The sequence below is a fragment of the Cornus florida genome, unplaced genomic scaffold, assembly GCF_030987335.1.
Source record: "Cornus florida cultivar Cherokee Brave unplaced genomic scaffold, ASM3098733v1 CherokeeBrave_3.0.0_Hap2_Chr03, whole genome shotgun sequence".
NCBI classification, from domain to species: domain Eukaryota; kingdom Viridiplantae; phylum Streptophyta; class Magnoliopsida; order Cornales; family Cornaceae; genus Cornus; species Cornus florida.
The window spans coordinates 1,471,768-1,495,117 of record NW_026775573.1 but is presented as its reverse complement, the minus strand read 5'-3'; the positions used below and the strand labels follow the sequence as shown (position 1 = coordinate 1,495,117).

The following is a 23,350-nucleotide window of genomic DNA, read 5'->3' as shown; positions in this document are numbered from 1 at the left end:
ATGGGTAAGAATTTGGATCACAGCGTTGGTTTTTGTTTTTGACAAGATACCCAAAAGTGAGATTAAACCAAATTATTGTAGAGAAAAGAGCTGGTTAATGTAATATCATTTGAAATTAGTACAGTGCTTGATATTTTCAAAATTATTTGAAAATAGCCATAATGTGAACTTCAAACAAGTAGGGAAGTGGTAGTATTTGTTATGGCTGTTGGTCAATGTTGGTGTGGTAAGAATGGCATGTGTAAATTACTTGTACAAGCAACTAGGACTGTAGTTCTTTTTAAACAAGTATTGGAACTAACTGATAGAGAATCATATTACATGGAAGCCTGATATTAGTGCCCCCCCTCCCCTCTCTCGTAGGATCTAGCAAAAAAATGTCTTGAGCATCCCTCTTTCGCTTTTGCGGGGTGAGAATTGTTGCATGATAATGGTATCGGACAATCACCGTTTGACACTCAAGTGATAAATAGATTAAGTAAAGCTTACACATTTTCGAATTATTTAAGTGTTAAATAGTGATTGACTCGAGATTGGTACTAACATCATGTAATAATTTCTAAGGTGGAATAAGATAGGACTTATATGAAGTATGAATCTCTTTAAATATGATGTTATGAATTGAATATAAATTGATATACATGATTAAATAATAATTTGAATCTGACAATTTGTTAAATTAACTAATCATGTAATGAATTAGGTTAGTTGGATAATTGGATTTCATTGAAATGCCCATAACAGCTCTTTCGTAGTCATTAGAAATGCGTCTCCTTAGCTGAGTTCATCTGGCTGAATTGTTCTGAACAAGATTCGTTAGGTTGTTTAACGAACTAGTCAAATGAGTACCAACCGACCGTACCAAGTCTTTCACAAAACTTCAATAGGTTCCATCACTCTTTTACTTTTTCATCTATTTTTTATTATTGATTTCATGTGCAGAGACTGTCATATGGCGATATCTCGTGATTTACTCTCCTTTTATCAAGATAAATTCAGACAATAAGTACTAAATGTGGAGAGAGGGATTTTGATCGTACTATAATATCTAGATATTTTTTGAAGTAATTATGTGTCTTTTTAAGGAAAAGGGTACATTTCAAATTTAACTTTAATATATAAATGGATAAATTACACGACTTCAATTACTTTGAGGTCTTATAATTTGACGTGTGTGTTTAGCAATAACTTCAAATTTTATAAAATTATAATTTTATTATTTTTTAAAATATATATATAATTATATTATATTATAATAGTATAAGAGAATTAATGACTTATTACACTCAAATATTTTTCTGCTATCAATGCACGAATTTAATGGTAAGTTAATTTTTATTTTTTTATAATTTGGTTAGCGTGAAATGAAAAATTTGCTTGGATGGCAAGTTCCAAAACAATTTTCTTAGTATAGCATTTTGGTTATTACACGCTAATTTTTAGCAATCAATGCAAGAATTTCGAAACTAGTTGATTTTTCTTAAAATGTTTCTTCCATGAAATACCTAAAAATTTTAGTTTTGTATCAAATCTATATTTGGTAATTTGCACCTTTTCTTTTTAAACAAGTGACAAGGGTATATATATATATATATATATATATATATATATATATACCCAATTGTACAAGTTTATATTATTTTATTTTATTTTTATATTTATTGCAAGATGTTTATTATTTATTTGAGTAGTGATATTCACACTATATTTGGTAATTTGCACCTTTTCTTTTTAAACAAGTGACAAGGGTATATATATATATATATTTATTCATATACCCAATTGTACAAGTTTATATTATTTTATTTTATTTTTATATTTATTGCAAGATGTATATTATTTATTTGAGTAGTGATATTCACACCGGATACATACAGTGAATTGTCTAATCGAATAATTTTTAATTGGTTATTTCTACTAAATACAACTAAGTGAATGCCTTCAGTTTCATATTTGTTACATAATTAACCAATTAAACAAAATTAACCAATTAAAAGAGCAAATCCAACAATTCACTACAATTATTTAGTACAAGAATCATTTTTGTATTTAGTACTGAATTTATAAGGATAGCTTGACATGTAAATTATTTTCTTTTCATTCTTTTGCTATCTAAATTAATTAAATAATATATTTTTTTTACTACAACTAATTGCATGATTGAAACTTAATTTTTTTTTTCTTTTCATTCTCTTGCTATCTAAATTAATTAAATAATATTTTTTTTACTACAACTAATTGCATGATTGAAACTTAATTTTTCTTTCTTTTATTTTACTCTCTTTTCCTTTCCGACTTGGATCCTTTAAATTATCTTAAGTTGAATTCACTACATATTGACATGTGACATTTAAAAGGCACGTTAACTAATTTTAAAAAAGTTTAAAAATTATACCTTTTTGGGATAAGAAAAATTTATCAAAAATTTAAAATTCCATCATAAAATTTACCAAAGTTTAAAAACTGCACCATACATCGTTATCTCTTCTTCATCTTTCTCAAAAAAAATTCTCCCTCTCTATCCTCCTACTCATTCCCACGATTAAGGGAATATTTGGCGCCAAAAATAAATATTCTTGCCGTGGAATTAAGATAGACGAAAATGTAATTACAAGACATGCAATAATTTTATACGACACGTGTCAATATATAAAAAATTCAACTAATAAATTTGAAATGGCACGGATCAATATATAAAGAATTAAACTAATAAATTTTAAATATCACACTTCTATATATAAAGAATTCAACTTACGATACGTGAAAAGGGTCCAAATCCTTCATTTAAGTCTTCCCTTAAATGTTGAGTAAAGACATAATTCGTTCAAATTTCAAAACTCACCCTTAATTTTTTAATCCAGTCCCACAGCACCACCGCTAATACTGTCGACTACATTGCTGTTTTCAGCTAATGTGGAACCCACCATGATGTACCTATAAGTCGACCATTACCACTTAAAGCAACCGTCCACAATACGTATCTCTCCCTCCAATTCTGACACGTGTCCCCCACACTACCGCCCGGTAAAAGCAGCAGCACAATCCACACCGTCCTCCCTTTAAAATATTGCCGTCTCTTGACGCCGTTACGCCTCGAAAAGCCCGAAGATTTTCGAAGTTGCCCCGAACCTATTGTTTCGTTCACCGAACCTCAGGTTCCGAGATCACGCAAAGCAGATTCCTTACAGATATATATATCGAAAACACACTGTAACAAGCTCACTTTTGCAAAAGCCTCAAGCTCTCAGCTGAAAAAGTTCTCGCGCATATAATTTCTCTCTATTTGTGGTTAGTTCTTGCTGAAAAGTTAGGGTTTCCATTCGCGATTGTTAGATCGGTATGGCCGAGCACACAGAAAACTCGGATTCGAAAGGCGAGTCGTTGATGGAGAAGATAACCGAGAAGCTTCACGGCGACTCGTCGTCTTCTTCTTCTGACTCCGACACCGAGAAGAAGCCTAGTTCGCCGAAGAAGCCTAGTTCGCCGCCGAAGTCGGTGAAGGAAAAGTTTTTCGGGTTGTTCGGGGGAAAGAAACCGGTTCACCAGATTTTCGGCGGAGGGAAACGTATTTACCTCTCTCTCTCTCTCTATATATATATATATGTATATATGTACACGAATTTTATTTCTGCAGTCTCAGTTGTTTTGTTTTGTTAATTCGGTTTGCCGTTTACGATCTAGAGACTGCTCTATTCGGTGATAGAAGATTAGACTAGTGAGATGCATAGGGTTTTAGAAGCTTAAAGTGGCTTTAGATCTGTTTAAAATGCATATCCACGCTTATATGTGTGTTTTACATTCTTGCCGTTCTTTTGTTTCGATCTAGCTGTTGCTTTGTAGAGTGATGGAGACTGAGATTTGATGGACTAGATTCTGGAAGTTTAAAGTGACTAGATCTGATTAATTTGTCAGTTTGTTTGACAATCTTTATCAGTTGATTGCTTTAGATTACTTGGCGTTGCTACTTCCCTTAATTATCTCTTTGATTGCTGATAAATTGTTAGAAAAAGTTAATCCCTCCGTCCCAAATCACAGTTCCCGGACGCTTATTTTGGGACGGAGGGAGTAAGAAATTGAATTTAAAAAATATAAAATATATGCATACATTGTAATATAAATACACACGCATATTCAGCAAATGAAAGAGTTTAAAATATACATAAACGAATATTCAACAAATGAAAGAGTCATTTGTCACGTATACATTAACTCTTTGATTGCTGAAAAAATGTTAGTAAAGGTAAAGAAATTGAATTAAAAAAATATAAATGTAAGTGTGCATTATATATACATAAACATATATGTCCTAATGACTTCCACGACTAACAAATATATATACATGTATAAGTGTATGTATGAAAACTTATCAAAAAAAAATGAAATATGATATTGTAATAGCTGTTTTCTCTTATTTGCTTTACTAAAGTTTTTTTCTGGGAGACTTGATGCAAATTAAATATTGATTGAAAAACAGAAGTATAAATTGCTAAAACTTTGGATGTTTTTTCCTTCAAAGTACATGATTTTTAATTCACTTTCAAACCCTAGCGTCTTCTTCCTTCTCTCTCTTCCTCCCCAATTAATGACATGATTTTTTTTTTTTTTTTTGGTGTAGCTGCTGATGTATTCTTGTGGAGGAACAAGAAGATATCCGCTGGTGTGCTTGGTGTAGCCACTGCAATCTGGGTTCTTTTCGAACTGATTGAATACCACTTGCTCACCCTAGTCTGCCACATTTCAATATTCTCTCTTGCAGCTTTGTTCTTGTACTCCAATGCTATAGCGTTCATAAACAAGTAGGTTTCTGAGTCTTTACATTGCTAGTGGTGTATTTTGTTTTTCGTTGCATGTATTCATAGTCTAATTGAGTGTTATATTTAGTTTATTGTTTTATTGAATTTTAAGCCTAACTATAATACATCTACAGGTCTCCTCCACGTATCCCTGAAGTTCATCTTCCAGAGGATCCATTTCTTCAAGTTGCATCTGCCTTGAGGATTGAAATTAACCGAGCGCTTGCTCTATTGCGAGATATTGCATGTGGAAGAGAATTGAAGAAGTTTCTCGCTGTATGTTATCTGTTCCCATTTCTATTTTATCATTTGTTTCTGGAAAAATAATTTTATATATTAAATTTTTAATCAGTATTTAATAATTATATAGTATTAGGGTGTACTTTGGTGGCTTTAGAAACTGAAGATAAATAACTGGGAAAAATGAGGTGTATTAACCTCTGTTTTGAAACTATCATTGGAGTGCTGTAGTGGCTATTATGGGATGTAACAGTCCGTAATGGCCTTTAATGGCCCATAATTTAAACCATGGGTGATGGGTCCAGCATGTATGGGAGTAACCCTGAATGGTTCACCTTGAGCTTGGTTCATTTGGCTCATACTAGAGTACCCTGAAGTTAACATGAAAAGATCAATCTAGCAAGAAGCTTTATCGGTTTTCCTGCACCAACTCGCAGAAGCTTACTAATCAATTGCCAAACATGTTCGACCATTGTCAAATGTCAAATAGGGTTTTTAGACCAAATAAAATGACTCAAATCACCTAAAGTTTAAGGTCTCTAAGTCGCATGCCATCTTAAAGTGTGAAGGTTTTTGCACCAACTAAAATGACTCAAACCACCTAAGTTTAAGGTCTCTAAGTTGCATGCCATCTTAAAGTGTGAAGGTTTTGCACCAACTAAAATAACTCAAACCACCTAAGTTTAAGGTTTCTAAGTATCGTACCATGTTAAAGTGTGAGATTAAAGAGCTGAAGCAACTTTCTTGATCAAACTTTACTCAGCTTTAATCTTCAGAGACTATTGATGATTGCTCTTGGAATATGCTGTCACGGAATCATAACTGTACTGGTTTTGATTGGAGTTTGAAGTGGCTTGGTTTCAAAATTGGCATTCTGATTTAACTTTACAAAATTGATTATGTGAAGTACAAAATTATAGTTGGTTTTTGAGGAATTTTTCTGAACTTTAAAACGTAAAGTTTGTACTGCTCATAATCATTAGCCTTTTCATATACGGTTTCTGCTAAATTTTAGCCACAAATTTTATTATCCAAGTTGCAGCATAATTTGATTGTGACTCGTTTCAAGCCTAAATTCAGTCAGGTGGCCTTGACTAACGCTGAATATTAAAGATATGCTAGTCCAATACTTTTTCTTTTTTGGTTGGTCCCGTGGTGTTTGGCAGAAAATATCTTACACTTAAATAATGCAATTATTAGTTTACTTCATTTATTTATTTGATTTATGGAAATGTAATGTATTTTGTTTTGGTTACCAGGTTGTTACTGGTCTTTGGGTTCTCTCAATTGTGGGAAGTTGGTGCAATTTCATTACATTGTTCTATATATGTAATGACATTTAACTTCCACCAGATTTTCATTTTCCCTTTTTTCTACTGTCTTTAGGTATCCATCTATATGTTATACTTATATTTTGATGATCATATTTTTGACAAAAACAGGTTTCGTATTGCTGCATACACTTCCCGTTATCTATGAGAAGTATGACCACAAGATTGATCCCTTTGTTGAGAAGGTAACCATTGAGATTAAGAAGCAGTATGCAGTCTTCGATGCCAAGGTTCTGAGTAAGATTCCAAGAGGGCCACTGAGGGACAAAAAGAAGGCTTAGATTAGGTGAGATGTTTCATCTCTCCTAGACAACAACTTTGTGGCCATGAGTTCTTCAGGAAGTGATCATGCTTGGTATCTGCATTCAGTAGAGCCATTGCTTTCATTTTGTTTCTTTTGCTTGTAATGTTCTGTTTTCTCCAACTCGGAAGATTTCTAAGGCTAGTAGGTTTGTGTTATGTATATTATTACATATATATGTTCTCAACACACTAGTGTTAGCAGTCTTTGCCTTTATCTAGTTATATAATTACTTGCAACATATAGCAAAAAAAGGACAGTCGAATGTTCAATTGCGTGGCTCTTGGTAGAGTCTATAAGCTACTATTGGTTACCCTTGCAGGTTCTTGTTTTCGTTTTTATTTTGCTTCTGTTTAATGATGGTGGCTGATTTTTTGCAATTTAGCTCGTTATTGACTTGATTTTCTTACCTTCCATGATTCTATTATTTATTCATGTGGCTTCTGCCATTTTTATGTCAACCACCTGAGGTCAGAATATCTGGAACTATGCTTGATTTTCCAATCAACTAAGGGTGAATAACAGGCTGGGCTGGGTCATGATTTTGGGAATACAGACCCGAGCCTGTTGGGCTTCAACTGTTCAACGGGCTGGCCAAGAAGACATTTTATAAAACCCAATCCTGGCCCTTGTGCTTTGGGATAGTGAGATATATGAGCTTGAAATCGAATGTTTCGGGCTTTGGCCTTGGAAAAGGCATTTATTTTCCTTATCTGTCAATTGCTCATTCCATTGGCAAACATATTGAAGGATGTAATCTAAAATATGAAAATCTGCTATTGTTGCCTTGTTGGAGGTTGAGGGAGACCCATCTATTTACTGTAATTCCCATCCTATGGTTAAGCCCGCCTATAACGGCTGGTGGCATGCTAGGCTGGCTCAGGTTAAATACCATTGGGTTCGGGCTAGGCTTGGACCTGCCCAGCATGTTCTAAATTATTTTTTAGTTGGGTAGCTGGGCTGGGACCAGCCCAATAGGATCTGGAGTCGTTTTAGGTTGGGCTTTTACAGGGCATGAGCTATGGATCATTTCTCAAGTTGGGCCTTGATAAAGCCCGTTGGGCTCGAGCTATGCTTGGAACGGCCCACAAGCTCTGGATAATTTTTACTTGGGCCAGCTTAAAGCCTGTCAGGCTTATGCTGGGCTGAGACTGGCCCAACACGCTCTGGATTATTTTTTACTTGGGCCTGGCTAAAGGCCATTGGTTTTAGAGTTGGGCCATGATAAAGCCCGTTGGGCTCAAGCCGGACTTGGAATGAACGCCCCACAAGCTCTGGATGATATTTAAATTGGCTCAGGTTAAGCCCGTCAGCCTGTGATAATGGATCAGTTTTTAACTTGGGCCACGATAAAGCCCGTTGGAATTGGAAAGGCCCACGAGCTCTGGATCATTTTTTTCTTAGGGTCACTTTTGCGGGTTTTTTTTTTTTTCCACCCTTTTTTTTTTGATAAATTTTCGTCTCCAATTGGACGCTACTCGGACCTCAAGGAATAAGTTCTCCGGGGGAGAATGGATAAACTGCAACTCAAATTTAATTTCTCAAACATATGGATGGACGCATCACAAGGAATCAATAGCACTTTTCTTATAAAATAAAAGAATCACTAGTAAAGTATTTACAAGAATTGTAATAAAAAAATAAAAAATAAAAAATAAAAAAAAATTGGGTAATTTGATAATCCACATATTCTGATTGGAATAAAGATCGTGCCCTGTAGTATAATCATGACTCTCCCGATCATAATGACACGCTTACAGAATTGGGGGAACCCATGCATGCAACAAAATCAGGTGATGGAAACAGGTGACTTCTCATTCGAACAAAATTGATAAAAGGATAATTACATGACTATGCCACCACAAATCAATCTGTATCTTCCTGTTAATCACATAATCAGGGTGACTTTTTAACCCGAGAATTGCTTCCTGGCAAATTGAGAGGTACAGTTGAAAAATCAGAATCGGAATCAGAATGTCCAAACTGGTCAGCCAGAGGTGGATCAGTCTTTCTCGCATTTGGACTACTTTCATATAAGCTGCTGGGTGCTTCAGCAGATTCTCTTCTCTCTCTTTCTTCAGTTTCTTTGAGAAGGAAATCAACCCACAGGTCCGCAAATGACTGCAGAGATGGTGTGCATATATATGTTAACAAGTATATGTGTTTTCATAATTACATATATCTATAAAGGCAGATCATTTTATGATTGGATACAAAGTATCCCAGAGTTATTCAGTAGCTAATCATAAGCCCTTCTCTATGTGGATGAATATTTGACCCGAACACTTGATTTTTGCAGTAACTTGGTGAAATAATGGACAGAATCCATAAATGTGACACCACAGAGGGTCACAACAGTCGGGGACGGGGAAGGGGCTATAAAAACATTGGCATACAGACTTGTTAGCTGGGAAAGAAATGCCCCAATTTGTAAAATAAAAAAACATGTGCTCAACTAGAGACAATAGTGTGGTAGAAAATATGTCCAAGCTTCAACTAATCCCAGTTCCATTTTCATCAGAACATATCATCACGGTAAAAGCGGAGAGGTGTGAAGCGATACAAATAATTTGATCAGATCAGGAATTTATCAAAAGGTCGATAAGGTAAACATGCATGCAAACATCATTGTAGCATCCAAAGCATCTAGTAAGACATCATTAATAGAAACAAACCAAGCTAGTACCACAACGGACCAAAAACATATATAAAAGAGTGAAATGCACATGCAAGAAAATTTCATGACCATCATAAATAAAATATCACCTGCTTTTCAGATGCCATGTTTGCAGAGGCTTCCGCTGAATTTCCACCCAAGATGCCACCAACTAGACGGCCTGGTAGGCCCAAAACACCCCGAACTACACCTCTACCATTACCTTGCTGAGCAACACCTATCCTCTGTTTTTCTTCGTCCGAGAATCCCAGCATACGAACCATTAGATCCAGGACCTAGTGGCATTCAGCATACCATAAGTGATAATCAGTGAAGAAGTAGTTGAAAATTCAGTTGGGGTGGGGAATCAAAACAGTTAAATTAAGTAGTTATCCCCGTGCGTAATCTTTTTACCCCATTTCGGTTAATTAAATAGTTATCTCCGTGTGTAATCTTTTTACCCATGACAAAATGGGGAAAACCGGAACTGAACTGACCAACTCAAACGTGAAACTTTTCTTCTTCTTTTTTTTTTTTTCTCAAAAAGGGTGTCACCACTTGATGAGTATTTTGGAGATTCTTTTCCCATCCTGGTAGTTTTTTTTCCTGTAATTGGTGTTTCACCCATGTTTTCATTTTCTTTTCTGGGCACCCCAGAGGAGCTTTAAGACAAACCATGGGCTTCTCATCAGTTTTGTAATGGAATCAATGAACTCATGAGATACAAGCAGAGTTCAATCATATACTGGAACTTGTTAATTTATTGAACTGGACTCGACAAGTTAATGAACATCTTAAAACCAAATAAAAAAATAAGCTACTTGAGTTTGGAACGAGATCAGCTCCTGAGTTTATGGCTTTTTGAATCATGCAGGGAGAGAATAGTAGGGAGAGGGAGTGGGTCCTATTGTGTGTTCCCCTCTCTCAGTTCATCTCTTATCCAGAGAACAAAAAGGACCATAGTTAATACTGTCCAATATTAGTGTAATAGTTGGGCCTTTATAGTCTTTAACCATGCATCATATTACTTGCTCCCACTAGCTTGCAGATGAGTATTTTATTACATGTGCAATAATAGAAATCTTTTACAACCCGTCTTCAAATTGATATCAGAGATATCAAAGATCTGTTTATGAATTCATACCTCCTTGCTGTGGTTTCTCTGGAAGTAGGTGACTAATAATTTGATCACGATGCGCCTGCCAACATTACCAATCAACTATCAATAAAACTCTGCACTTATATTTTCAAAAAGGAACTCAAAAGGTAATAAAGCTGACAAAACATAAAATCCTATTTTAACTCAGTTTTAGTACCCCACAAACAATAACGAAAATATATAGAAAAGTGAAATCTTATATCCAGAACTAACTAATGTTGAGACACAAAATAGCAGAGATGATAGAGACGAAGGTTACAGAAGATATCTAAGTTAAAAAATATATGTCCAACAATTTTGAAGAATCTAAAAGAAAAACCATACCCTTATAATTTGAGTGATGAAGAACTCCAATATAGGGAAGATAAGTATATACGACACTCTTTGGGGAAAAGTATACATAGGAAAAAGAAGGATCAAGTTTCCATTTTAAAGAAGACAAAATTACCAATGCAGTTTATATGCCACGCCAACTTTCTAAATCATGTTGTTCATTTATAACAGTGCGATGAGATTATCTACATCTATAAAGATTCTTATATAACTAATAAAACAACCCACTCGATCTTACAAACTGATTATACTTCCATCCAATTTCTAGTTTCAGCAACTTCATTAAATTCGTCCTACATATATCTACATTATAATAGAGCAAAAAAGTTGATGGAATGTAGCAAAATTCAAAAACAGAAATTGAGCTTTGCTACATATGCGTGCATGCACAAACGCATTGCTATGCTATCTTCATATTGAATCCATTTTCATCTCCCATGGATAAAAGAATCCAAGACCATTAGCATTATAATATATATATATATAAATTAATTAAGGCTAACCTGTCAACGAAGTAATCCGAATCCGTTGACATCCTATTAAGTCTTGTCATACTCTGCTCAAGAGCACGACGTAGTTTGACATTGTCTTCCTCGAGCTTATTCAATCTGTTTTTCCCTTCTACTAGCAACCTTTCAGCTTGTGAATGCTTTGCCAAAACTTCTTCCTTTTCCCTCTTCAATATCTCTGCCTGTTGATTTGCATCCTGGTGAGAGCGAAAACACTTTTAAGCCAAAGAAACTAGGTAGTGAAAATATAATTTTTAGGTCAGTCTGAAAAGATTCAGTAGAGCTCTAGTATCAGAAGATTATAAATCAACTCAAAGTAGAAACTTTTTCCTAACAAAAAGATCTTACCACAAAAGCCTGTCATTAGAATGTGAAATGTCATTAATATAGAGCACAAGGCCCTAAAAATAATCAGATTACCAGATATAACATGTTGTTAGCCTTTAAGCATTAGAGATGCACATCACTTGAACTAATAAATAGTAAGATAAAATCCTCAATTAGATAATAATAACAAAGACTAATTATGGATCACCATTTCGAATAAATATTTCTTAGAACTAGAAAACACAGACGAGTTCAGAAAATGAATTCATTACAATGGGAAGTGTAAGAGTAATACCTTCAAAAGCCCAGAGAGTTTAGCAGATCCTTCCCTTGCTAGAGCCAAATCCCCTTCCAAGCGTTCCTAAACATAAATATGAATTATATAACATAAAACACAATATCTGATAGTGTATGAATAATATAATATAAAATACAGTATCTGATATTGCATGGTTCAAGCACACGTGCCAATTGTTTTTACCAAAGCATATAGAAGATGATTAATTTCACCTTAGCTTCAATTTCAGCATAGTATTGGCCAAGAGCGGTTTCAAGATTCAGAAGTTCAACATTTTTGGCATCTATTGTGTTAAAACAGCTTGCCAGTTTTTTATTCAGATCACTAATGATTTCTCTAGACTTCTGAAGTTCATCTTCCTTAATTGTCTTAACTTCCTCCTGACTAGCAATTGCCTCTCTCAGAGTTTTCTGCAGATGTAATATTTGAGCTCTTAGATTTTCATTACTCTCTCGTAGTTCTTCAATAATCTGGCAGTCCTCATCCATTTTTTCTGATTCTTCAGATTCCTAAACAATATTGCAGTAAGAAAAACCATCTTCAATTTTGACTGCAGAAAGTTAAAATAATAATAATAATAATTTTATCTTAAAATGTAAAAAATCCTTGATCCACCAAAAATCTACCGAATATAATAGAAAGTAATACTGAGGCTACAAACAACAAACTAAGTTCATCATCAGTCTACTAAAGCCCCATTCATAGCCCAACTCAACAAAATAAATTTTTTTTTTTTTAAAAGGAACTTTATTATGACTTCAAAACACTAAGAATGTACTAAAAATATAGCAAATTCTAGAGAACATAAATTGATATAAAATGTAGTTTACTTAAAATATGACATACTGAAACACTGTGCGGAACTTCTTAACTACAACTACCACATCATGATTCCATTGCAATAGCCAGTAAGGTCTTCCGTAGTGTCTACTGGTGGAGCATTGTAGCCCCAACACTGATACACAGGAAGTATGTAGTGAAGTTTCAAGTATACAGGAATCAGGTCCACCATTGACATTAAAATCCTACAGCATTAAATTTTAAAAAGATGTGTACCCAGTGAAAAACCTGCCACATTGTACATATTTAATTGAATGGCTAAACATGCCACACCAAGCAACAAGAGAAAGGTCACTCTCACTGAAAACAAAAGAGAGAAGTTACCAATATGCAACCTTATCTAGTAAGTGCTGCTTAAGGCGGTTCAGTTCTTGTAATGTTTTGTCCCTTTGTAGGCGTGTTTCCTTCAAATCTTTCTCCAAATTAAGCAAAGAGAGCTCCATTTCTTCTTTTCCGGGAAAATTTTCCAATGACTGTACCTTCTACACAGAAAAATCATTTCATTTATGGTAGGGAGCTACTACATGGCAACAACAATCATTTACAAGTGCATCAACAATCAATATTCACACTATGATCATATTTATCATTATCTTACAGAGATCGTCACACATTAGTCTAACAAATGGGGAAAAAACAATAATAACAAGAAAAGACAGAGAGAGAAGGGGAGGGTGCTTTAAATTATGACCAATACCGTATGCCATAAAATACTGGATATTAAAATACTATTCAGAATTTGAAATGTGTTTTGCAGAAAATTTAAGATTCTTGGAAAAAAAATCACATGGGGTAAAAGAACGGAAAACATCTCAGAATTTTCTACTAAAGTTGTTCTCTACGTGAGAGGAAAGTATATAAACTGAGTGGCTAATAACCCAGAAGTCAGAACCAACCAACGAATTCAGTCGACCTGAATTAACTTGTCAACAAGAATACAGTAAAAATGTAATAATAACAAAAATATTATAAGAAAAAAGGTAACATGGTTTTAGATTTCTTCTTGTTGGATACCTAATCAAAGCTAATAAAAAATGCTTCAGTTTTTAGTACTTGTAAAGTTGTAAGTATTTGCTAATATTTTACATACACCTATGATACAAATTTCACAACATATTATCAGATTTGCTAATGTAAAACCAGCTCATGCCTGCAGCTTCAACCTTATCAGCATGCCAACTCAAATATATTACATGTTAGATTAATTATTATAAGTTTTAATAAAAAATATAATCTTCAATTTGGATATAAGTTGATCTGCTAATGGCATTAAGAATCATCATCCGTACCTTAATCCCATACGCAATTCTGTATTTAAATTTGATTTGGGCTATTTGACAAAATTACAATCTCCATCATTACAAGCTTTTTTGTTTTCCGAAAATATGGGACAAAGTATAAGTATACATGACTAGGCTTGTCACTGGAGAGAAGTGTGCATCATCATGATCACGTTACCAAAGCAATTCGAACTCACTGGCAATTGTTTATTAATATGTTCTCTTTAAACTCAATTTCAAATTGCGACATCCACAATCTCAATTTTTCCTTCTATAATGAATGAGATAGATTATTAAATATTTATATTCGCAAAGTTGACTCAACCAGTATTCCTTCAAATCTTCTTTTTATCATTTCCTACTAGAATTTCACAAAAGTAAACAAAGCATTGTGAGGTGGGAGAATATCAGAATTAACATGAATTAAGAAAGAAAAGACATTGAAGCATATGGCCATTACCTAAGTGGTCCCTGTCAATCAAAGGTGATGGAAGCATAGTTTCAAACCTCAACCAAGTCAGCCCAACTCAACAGAGTCAAATCCAAGTAGGCCTACATCTCCTCCAAACTAAACATCATTGCTATCTCGGTCAAAACTCAGCCTAACTTGGCCAGTATCATAGAATCTCGGGGTCTGACTCGGTCGCATCTCAGCCAAGATAACTGTGGTCCAGCCATATTAAAAATCACTATTGTCTCAGCTGAATCTGGACCAAGATGGATGTGATTTTTGGTCTGGTCTAAAAATCCTATAGTAGCTCTCTCTCACACGCTCTCTCTCTCCAAATCTTAAGACCAAGAGAAAACCAAACCCCCACCCTACCAAAAATATATGTACAAATCAAGAAAAAAAAAAAACTATAGATTTTTCGATAGATTAACGGTCTAGTGTTCTAAACTTGAGAGTAATTCGTAAATTATGAATTTTTAGTAAACTGCTAATATATGTATATCATGAAGTTACAAACATACCTCATAAGAGAGAGAGAGAGAGAGAGAGAGAGAGAGAGAGAGAGAGAGAGAGTTAAAAATAAAAAAATCAGAAAATTAGAAAAATTAATTGAGAAATATTGAAAATTTGTTTTAAAAAAAAGAAGCAAATAAGTAAAGAGTATATAATCTTTAATGTGTATGGTTTCCATGTGCCAAATATAGGTCTATTGATTTCCAACTTCTAAGTTATTAGTGGATATGTTTATGTGAACATAACAACTTTATTTTTATTTTTTATTTTTTATTTTTTTCGCTTTTAATATGCATTTTTGGCCATATATTTAGTGCAAAGTACAAATTATTACACTTACATATTGCTGAAAACACCATAAAATTTAATTTTTAGGCTATTACTCATACAAAATCACCTTTGAATATTCAATGAAATTCATTAAAACTATGGTTTTATTGAATTCCGGAATTAAAACTCATGTATCAGTTCATTTGATCATATTTCGTAGTGTTGAAAAAATTTTACAGCCTCAACCTGCAACTGAGTTCTAAAAATCTTGGTTGGGAGGGACAGATTATAAAAAAAGTGGCAGCCGCAGACCTGAACCCAAGTACTCGCTCTTAGCAAGCTGAGTTTTACCCTGCACCAGTGGACCTAACATGGAAGTACATGGTTTGGCTAAAATTATGGCTCTAGACAGAACAAGATGACAGAATAAGGTTCATGCAGCCTATCCAAATAGTTGGGACCAGGATGTATTGAGTTCATTAAATTAGCTTTAGAGCTATATTGAGATTACCTCATTCAAAATAGTTGAATGTTTATTTGAAGTCTCTAAAGCATCAGGAGAGATTTTGTGGCCTGAATTGTTACTGGCCACTTTTAAAGTAGCCTCGAGTTCAGTCTTCTCCATCTGCCACAAATGAGATACTATTAAAGAACGTTATAGATGCCAGATTGCAAATAATGTTAATTTGAGTCATGAGAATGTAACACACATGACAGAAACATCAAATTATGTGTGACAAGCTTCCAAAGGCACAGAGATATCAACCTTAAGAATACTGTTCTCCTTCTCTAGGGTTGCAATGACTCTTTTCAAATCCTCCACAATGTTGTCGGCTTCTGAATTCTCTTTTCTTTTTAACTCATTTTGCATTCGTCTTATTTCTGAATTTTTCTCAATCAATTCACTACGAATTTTGTTCATCTCCATGAAAGTCTGTAAGAAAGAGGCAAAATACAATATTTAAAAAATAAAAATAAATAAAACCAAAAAAAGAAACATTAAGAAGAAAAGTAAGTAAGAAAATTGGTTAGATATCCAAGAACCAACAAAAAGAAAGAAATTCATATGGAAAAGGGAATTGTAGAGTATACATGATTCTTTAAGGCATAGAAAAACAAATAAATAAAATAAGTCTGAATACAACTGTTTAAGTAATATTGTAGGTGACTTTTTTTAAATGAAGTAATGTTTTAGTGATGTTAATAGCATATAAGATCATGTTTGCATTAAATATGCAAAAATAAGCACCAAAATTTCATGTTTTGCAATTTACAAACAAACCCTATGCCAGCTAAGAGTACAAATCCCCGAGTGACCCTGAATGTGCACAACAGAGTATTCATGGCTAAAATGACACAACCTGGGTAACCCCTTTTACCAGTTTTGATATATCTCAATTCAAATCTATACTACATGGAATCTTTAAATGCATGAATCAACCATGTAAAAAACATGGATACAGGGATCAGAATATGAGCCAACGTGTTTGTTGGATGTGCACCCAGCTAGCATAAATCAAAGTTACTAGCATGTCTGTACATAAAACGCTACCACATACAAAATAATGAAATGTACGTGATGAACACTTCATTTACATAAAAGATACATTCACCTTACAAAATATGAAAAGGTTATTTAAAAAAAAAAAAAGAAGGAATTTCGACATCTCAATGTCATTGTGTTTGAATATCTGAGATATCCATTGGTAGACTTACAACTACATGAAAAACTACTTGAAACCATGTAAAATTGGTTTAGCTATTGGTTTCAATTCATCTTTCTAAAGAAATTAACAACAATCATGTTCTTGTCACGGTAAAGATATCAGACCCTTCTCAGAGATCTGTCTTTTCTCCCATTTATTCCAGTCAACAAGAATCACCAAACATATAGGCTATCACTTCAACAATAGTAGACAAAATACCCCGATACAAACTTGAAAGCATGAAATTCTGATAGTACCCCCATAAAATAAATTAGATCATAATGCTATCACTTCAACAATAGTAGACAAAATACTATCAACTTTAAACAAACAGTGTCAAAAGGCCACAAGATCCATCAATTTTAGGAGATGGGAACCCAATTTTGAACTCACTTCATCCTTTTCCGCTTTAATTCTGTTCAGCTCCTGTTGAAAGAACCCATTTAACTTTTGTTCCTCTAAAAATGAAAAAAAGATTATGAGACCAGATATTCCAGATAACAAAATGTAAATTTTGACCAACATATCTTCAAGTGGGAGAAAAATACCTTGTAAATTTACTTGAATATCTGCTAACTTGCCACGCTCTTTCTCAAGTTCTATCTCTAATACTTTCAGTTGTAGCTCGTGAGTTCCACGAATTGCTGCCAGAGATCTGTTTTTCTCTTCTAGCAAATCTGCAAGCTCCTAAAAGGCATTCATATATCTGTGTCAAGTTTATTCCTTACGGGTAATATTACAATAATAATAAGAAAAACAACAACAACAACAATATTAAAAACAGCAGACGTTAAGGAGAAGCCAAAAAAGGAAAAAGAAAACTACATAATTGTCAGAAAATTCATTACTTTTAATGTGCCAATAAAAAAATAAGATCAATAACTCCATATGGAGCTGGCGCATACTTAAAAGTTAAAGCAACTTAGGCGCCAAATCCATATTTGAAAACTGGACCAGCCTTGGCCACAATGTAGAGGTATCATGCACATTAACTATGAAGTCACTCAAACAAACTCCCAAGCAAGAATATAAATACTTCTCAGAACAGAAAAGAAGCCATTACCTTTTCATTGCCCTGAACAATGGGGTGTCTTGATTCCACGTTACTTTGAAAGATGAGTTGTTGCATAGAATGTGCAACTCCGTTGCTTACAACATCCTGTTTTGAGACGACGCCATTATGAGTGTGGTTACCAGTAGAATGATTTTTCACTATAGCTTTATACTGCCAGTTAGGTGACTGGTCACCGCTCCCCTAAACAAATTCCAAAAGAAATTAGCCAATACCTAGATACGGAGAAGAGGCTCCTTCTATAGACTTCAATTATTAACAGAAACATTCAAAAAAAGGTCAATAAGAAACAGATAGCACAATATTTTTAACGCAGTGGGACGTCTTAGTAACAAAAAACAACCAGTTAGTTTAAATGCGGCAAAAGAAGTGCACATCTGCTATGCTGAAAAGGGTTTTTTTTTCCTTTGATAAGTGAAAAGGTTATTAATCACTGTATCGTGTCGATTTGAAAATCTCAGAAAATATTTATATACCTAAGTTAAATCGTTTTAAATTATCACAAGCAGACAAAAATATATATGTAAGCTTTAAGGATTCCAAATGCCCTGACAGTAAGATTGAGTGTTATAATAATACGGTTTAGCTTTGCTCTTTTATATATTAATGCATCCAGATAAAGAGGATTTTAATTTATCAAGAGAAGATAAGACTATATAGCCCCTCTCTTCCATTAGCTGGATGGCATGGTCTTCTAATGTGATGATTATAAACCTCCAGATTTCTAATGTGATAGTTATAAACCTCCAGATTTCTAATGTGATAATTATAAACGGGCATCAAAAGTTTCAAATGTAAATAGTTCCTTTCTGTAAGTGCACCAAAGGTCATTCCAAGTTTCAACTTGAGGGTGATAAGGAAAAGCATCTGAGGGCACTTGATCCATAAGACTCAACAGAAGGCAAAAAAGCTACACAAAAGAGAGGAAGCCAGAATGCAACATGTGTATCTAAAATAATTAGTTTGCACAACTGACCAATAAAAGTTTGCAAACGGCAATTGTAGCTCATGGCACCATCAGAAGAATGTTGTTGATACATGTGACACACGTGTATATAAAAGGGCTACCCTAGTACGCGAGGTTCCAACCATTGCAAAGTTTTGAATTTTCTTTTTCTTTTTCTTTTTCTTTTTTATTTTATTTTATTTTATTTTTTATTTGTGGGGTGGGGGGGAAGGGTTATCAGATGTAGGCAGCCTTACCTCCGCATGGAGATGGGCAATTTCCCATTTCGAATGTGTGAACTCCAGGTCACAATGGAGAAATGTCACACACAGGTATATCCCTACTCCAAAGTTTAGAATTAAAGGCAGGTTCTGACATAATGTCGGTTTTTAGTGCAAAACTTGCAGCAAATTCCAAATTTTTAAAAAGATCTCTTAAAATGAATCAACTCTTGCAGAATAAAAATAAACTTCAAAGGCTACCTTAAGCACATTTTGACTATTAATTGATGTCTTGAAACTCTCATTTCTCGATGCATTCAGGGTGGCATTTGTTGCATCCGGGTTTTGCTTCAACAAGCCATTTTCTTCATTCAATCTGGAAATCTCATCCTGTCAAATGAAATATAAAAAACAACGTAGGCACCTAAAATGACAAGTATTGGATCAATTAAGACGGCTTATTTGGGAACATTTGACTAGAACATGGAGCGAGGGTGGAAGGACCCATATCTAAAAATACCTTGGGTCAAAAGCAACAACATAAGAAAATATATACATAGACACTTGTATGATAACAGAAGACAAAACATTAATATAGGAAGTAGGACCAGATTACTTGTTTGCTAGTATATTGTGCATAAGTGAAGATGCCAAAAAAAAAAAAAAAAACATTTACATAATAGGAATGTCTAGGATCTGCACTCCACAAATAAAAATCAATAAATTGACCATGATGCATTCTTGATTCATAGATCCACTAATTGAAAGCAGAAACATGGCCCATCTTGGCAGATTAGGGAACTTAGTTCAGACATAGTTATTTTTGACACACTCTCTCTGGGATGTTGACAGAGAAGGAGAGAGCATGGAATGCAGCACAACCAGTAACAACAATCCCATTGAGTGTGAATGTTTTGTCAAGAATTTGATATCAAATCATTCATAAACAGTTTGACTAAAAGCAGTATTGGTATTACAAAATGGTGCCGCAACAAATTTTTTTTTTTTTTTTTGATAAGTAAAAATAGCATAAAAAGAGCGTTCAAGAGGGGAACGCGTCCCAATTACAAAAGTGGAACCGGGACTAAGGCCGCAACATTTATCACATATATTTATTATTTAAGCAGTAGTGGTCGCCATACAGAATGGGGCCATTATATTTATCACAGATATTAAAGCAGTAGTGGTCGCCATATAAAATATTGTCACAAAATTCATCACATATATTTATAATTTAATCTAATCTCTCTCCCGTCTATAAGAATAGTGGCAAATAGAGGATGATTTTCATTGGGGAAACTACCAAATAGCTACTGAGTAATGTCATTCCACTGAACATGATAGTTAACACAGATTACAGCATCCTTCGATCAAGAAGAATTACAGGTCACTGAATCAACCAGAGAGGACCATATCATCCTTTAACTAAAACCACTGCTTGAGGAGAGCTGATCAATATTTTAACTGCCGGTTTAATTGGCAATAATAGCGTCACAATAAGTGTAGCTAAAGATATGGACCTCACATGTTCTCACATAACTAAATTGGTTTGATATCTGATCGAGGATACAAAGTAGTTGGTCAGAAATAAAGCCATGTTAATACTTTTTCTTTTAGTCTAAAGATGCTTCAAACTGTAGTTTTTTATATGCAGAAGACAGAGCCCGTGACTGGTTCACCCAACCAGCTTGATACGAATCCTTGGAATACTGTGTTGTGAGAAGGTTGAACTGAGTTAACCCTGTTGGGTCTGCTCCCTACCTTTAATGGTCCACTAAAGAGACACACTGGGTGAGCAAGGAAGCAGGACAACCTACAGTCCGCTTCTGATATGAGAGCTGCATACACCTTCCCTTCAACTCCTTTCAGTACCAACTACTAATAGTGATTGCCACAAATTTGACTACGACGTGAGCATAAAGGCAGCATGATAAGTTATGAGCACTACATAAAAACATGTTGAATGAATCTCATTTGACATTGTCAAAAGTTGATCGAGATATCTTACGAGTAAAGTACTTGCACTTTTGACCTGATGCCTTGATAGTTACACCTAAACAGCATAAACTGTATTTAAAACAAAATTTGAGTAGCGAACCATTTTTATCCCTAATAAGAACTCTCAAAAAACCAAGAAATAGCAATTAAATAATAAAATCATACATGAAAAGAAAACCAATCAAAAAACAAATGTTTACCTCCTTTTCTTTCAATAAAGCTGCATAATTAACTGATAATGCCTCAGATTCCTGAAGCCTCTTAATTTCTGTTTTGTACTGTTCGATCTACATAAAGCACATATTATAGGTAAAACAATGGGAAAATAAAGGAGCAAAAACTATTACGAACACATTTTTCAGAACTACAAAGCTAAATAACTTTAAAATAGAACGTTCTACATTCCAAATTCCAAAACATGCAATCAGGATCGCAGATTTCCAAAAGTGTTAGCATTACATAACACTAAATAACATGTTCTCCCTACCGAAGGTTATGGCAAATGGTATGAATCAACAGCCTCACTGGAGAAGCAGAATGAGATCTCATAAACCCTAATTTAACTCACAACTACAACTTCCAAACTTTCAAATGACAACTACTAAATCTTTCAAATGATTTATGATACATAAGGATAAAATTTACATCGAACTGCAAACTTCAGGTAACAAATCCACACATTTTTTTTGCAAATTCAAATTGCCTATCTCTAAAATCGAAGAAAATCAATCAATAGAATTCAACCACAAAAAAACAATCACAACAACAAACATCAATATATACATACATATGTGCATCTAAATACGCGGAACAAGAAATACCTCAGAATTAGAGGAGGAGTCAAAACCATTGGCCACCGGTGAAAATGAAGGTGAATTGGAATGGGCAAAACGGTGAGAAATCCGGCGATCGGAGAGAGAACCATCTGGATCACGCGAATTGTAGATCTCGAGCTGGTCATCGTCATAAACATCCAGTGCGATTTTACTGAGGTTTTCTTTCAAATTAGAGATCGAATTCCACATTATCAAATCTTCTTTGACGGACAATATCGAAAAAATAAATAAATACTGAAAATTGCGACTAAATTTGAGAGAAGATTCGGAACGAAGATTCGGAACTCCGTTTCGATTCTTTTAATCAGGTGAGTGTTTTGAATTTTATAATTTAGGGACTGGGAAAAACATTACGCTTAACATAACCAATATTTATTCGGCAAGAGAACGCGTTGAGTAATGAACCAGATTCAGAGTTTCGATGGCTTTTAGAAACCGTACGAAGTTTTAGGTGTGAATTCACTGAATTGGGCTTATATATTTACTCGGACAAAAAGTTAATATTAGTGTTTTAAAAAATATATACTTACTAGTATTAGCTTTAAAAAAAAATTAATAAAAAAAAGCCATCTATTTTAAATTATTACCCTATTATATACTATTATTACCCTATTATATACTACTATTACAATATATATATATATATATATTAGCTTAAAAAAAAATCAATAACCCGTTTTAACTTACAAAGAAATCAAATATTCGTATTAAATTAAAAATAAAAAAAAATAAAAAAAGCAAATATGCCCACTGCCAATACTGTAATTAATACTTTTAACTAAGGTTAAGGTGGTAGTGAAAAGAAAGCAAATCATTCTATATTTGAATATCGTATTAGGAGGAGGTTTCACTACTAATACTGAACGTTCCAGAATTGTTCAAATTTCTTCTTTATCTAATTTCATATTTAGAGTACTAGCTTAAAAAGAAAGCAAATCAACATATATTTAAACATCGGATCTGGAGGCTTCATTACTAATACTTTGTAGATAGTAATTTTATATGAAGTGCCGCCTCTTCAACCTCTTTCCTAGCCTTCTGACTCGCGCATCTTTTTTCTTCCTGCATCTTGTTACTCTCTATCCTCAAAAAGCTACCAAACCAATCGTTCTTCTTGCCCAATTTCATATTTACAGCAAATACCCCGTATTAGCTTTTAAAATAAAGCAGATCATCCTATATTGAGGCTCCACTACTAATACTATGTAGTTAGTAATTTCATATTTATTTTATTTTTCTTATAAATCTTTATTTCAATCTTGAGATTGAC

At 34.0% G+C, this 23,350-nt stretch overlaps 2 protein-coding genes across 7 annotated transcripts; one reads left to right on the top strand and one right to left on the bottom strand.

The window, feature by feature from the left end:
* The first annotated feature begins 3,202 nt into the window (after positions 1–3,202).
* Positions 3,203–7,045, top strand: LOC132298954 (reticulon-like protein B6). Its single transcript, XM_059795341.1, has 5 exons — positions 3,203–3,565; positions 4,616–4,796; positions 4,928–5,069; positions 6,293–6,362; positions 6,476–7,045. Exons 1-5 carry the CDS (start codon positions 3,340–3,342, stop codon positions 6,643–6,645), a joined length of 789 nt encoding a protein of 262 aa, XP_059651324.1. The 5' UTR covers positions 3,203–3,339; the 3' UTR covers positions 6,646–7,045.
* Positions 7,046–8,234: 1,189 nt separating this feature from the next.
* On the bottom strand, positions 8,235–22,545 carry LOC132298952 (golgin candidate 4-like). Of its 6 annotated transcripts, none has more exons than XM_059795335.1 (16): positions 22,066–22,545; positions 21,445–21,531; positions 21,255–21,313; positions 19,508–19,622; positions 18,071–18,262; positions 17,556–17,694; positions 17,401–17,465; positions 16,068–16,235; positions 15,813–15,926; positions 13,123–13,266; positions 12,160–12,456; positions 11,945–12,010; positions 11,317–11,519; positions 10,466–10,520; positions 9,432–9,617; positions 8,235–8,786 (listed from the first exon to the last, which is right to left on the bottom strand). In XM_059795335.1, the coding sequence occupies exons 1-16, from the start codon at positions 22,267–22,269 to the stop codon at positions 8,562–8,564; spliced, it is 2,319 nt and encodes a 772-aa protein (XP_059651318.1). In that variant the 5' UTR covers positions 22,270–22,545; the 3' UTR covers positions 8,235–8,561. The 6 variants fall into 6 exon arrangements, with proteins under 6 accessions (XP_059651318.1, XP_059651317.1, XP_059651320.1 ...); XM_059795334.1 differs by having other exon boundaries at positions 13,123–13,269; positions 22,066–22,544; XM_059795337.1 differs by having other exon boundaries at positions 13,123–13,269; positions 18,071–18,166; positions 22,066–22,544.
* Positions 22,546–23,350: the final 805 nt, after the last annotated feature.

What these genes read in the sequence shown, in the direction of transcription:
- LOC132298954 (XM_059795341.1), top strand. Translation starts at nt 3,340, where the DNA reads ATGGCCGAGCACACAGAAAACTCGGATTCGAAAGGCGAGTCGTTGATG. An exon ending in GATTTTCGGCGGAGGGAAAC is followed by an intron (nt 3,566 to 4,615) that starts GTATTTACCTCT and finishes TTTTTGGTGTAG; the next exon opens with CTGCTGATGTATTCTTGTGG. An exon ending in GCTATAGCGTTCATAAACAA is followed by an intron (nt 4,797 to 4,927) that starts GTAGGTTTCTGA and finishes ATACATCTACAG; the next exon opens with GTCTCCTCCACGTATCCCTG.
- LOC132298952 (XM_059795334.1), bottom strand. Translation starts at nt 22,269, where the DNA reads ATGTGGAATTCGATCTCTAATTTGAAAGAAAACCTCAGTAAAATCGCA. An exon ending in AACTCTCTGGGCTTTTGAAG is followed by an intron (nt 11,520 to 11,944) that starts GTATTACTCTTA and finishes CGCTCTCACCAG; the next exon opens with GATGCAAATCAACAGGCAGA. An exon ending in TCGGATTACTTCGTTGACAG is followed by an intron (nt 10,521 to 11,316) that starts GTTAGCCTTAAT and finishes TAATGTTGGCAG; the next exon opens with GCGCATCGTGATCAAATTAT.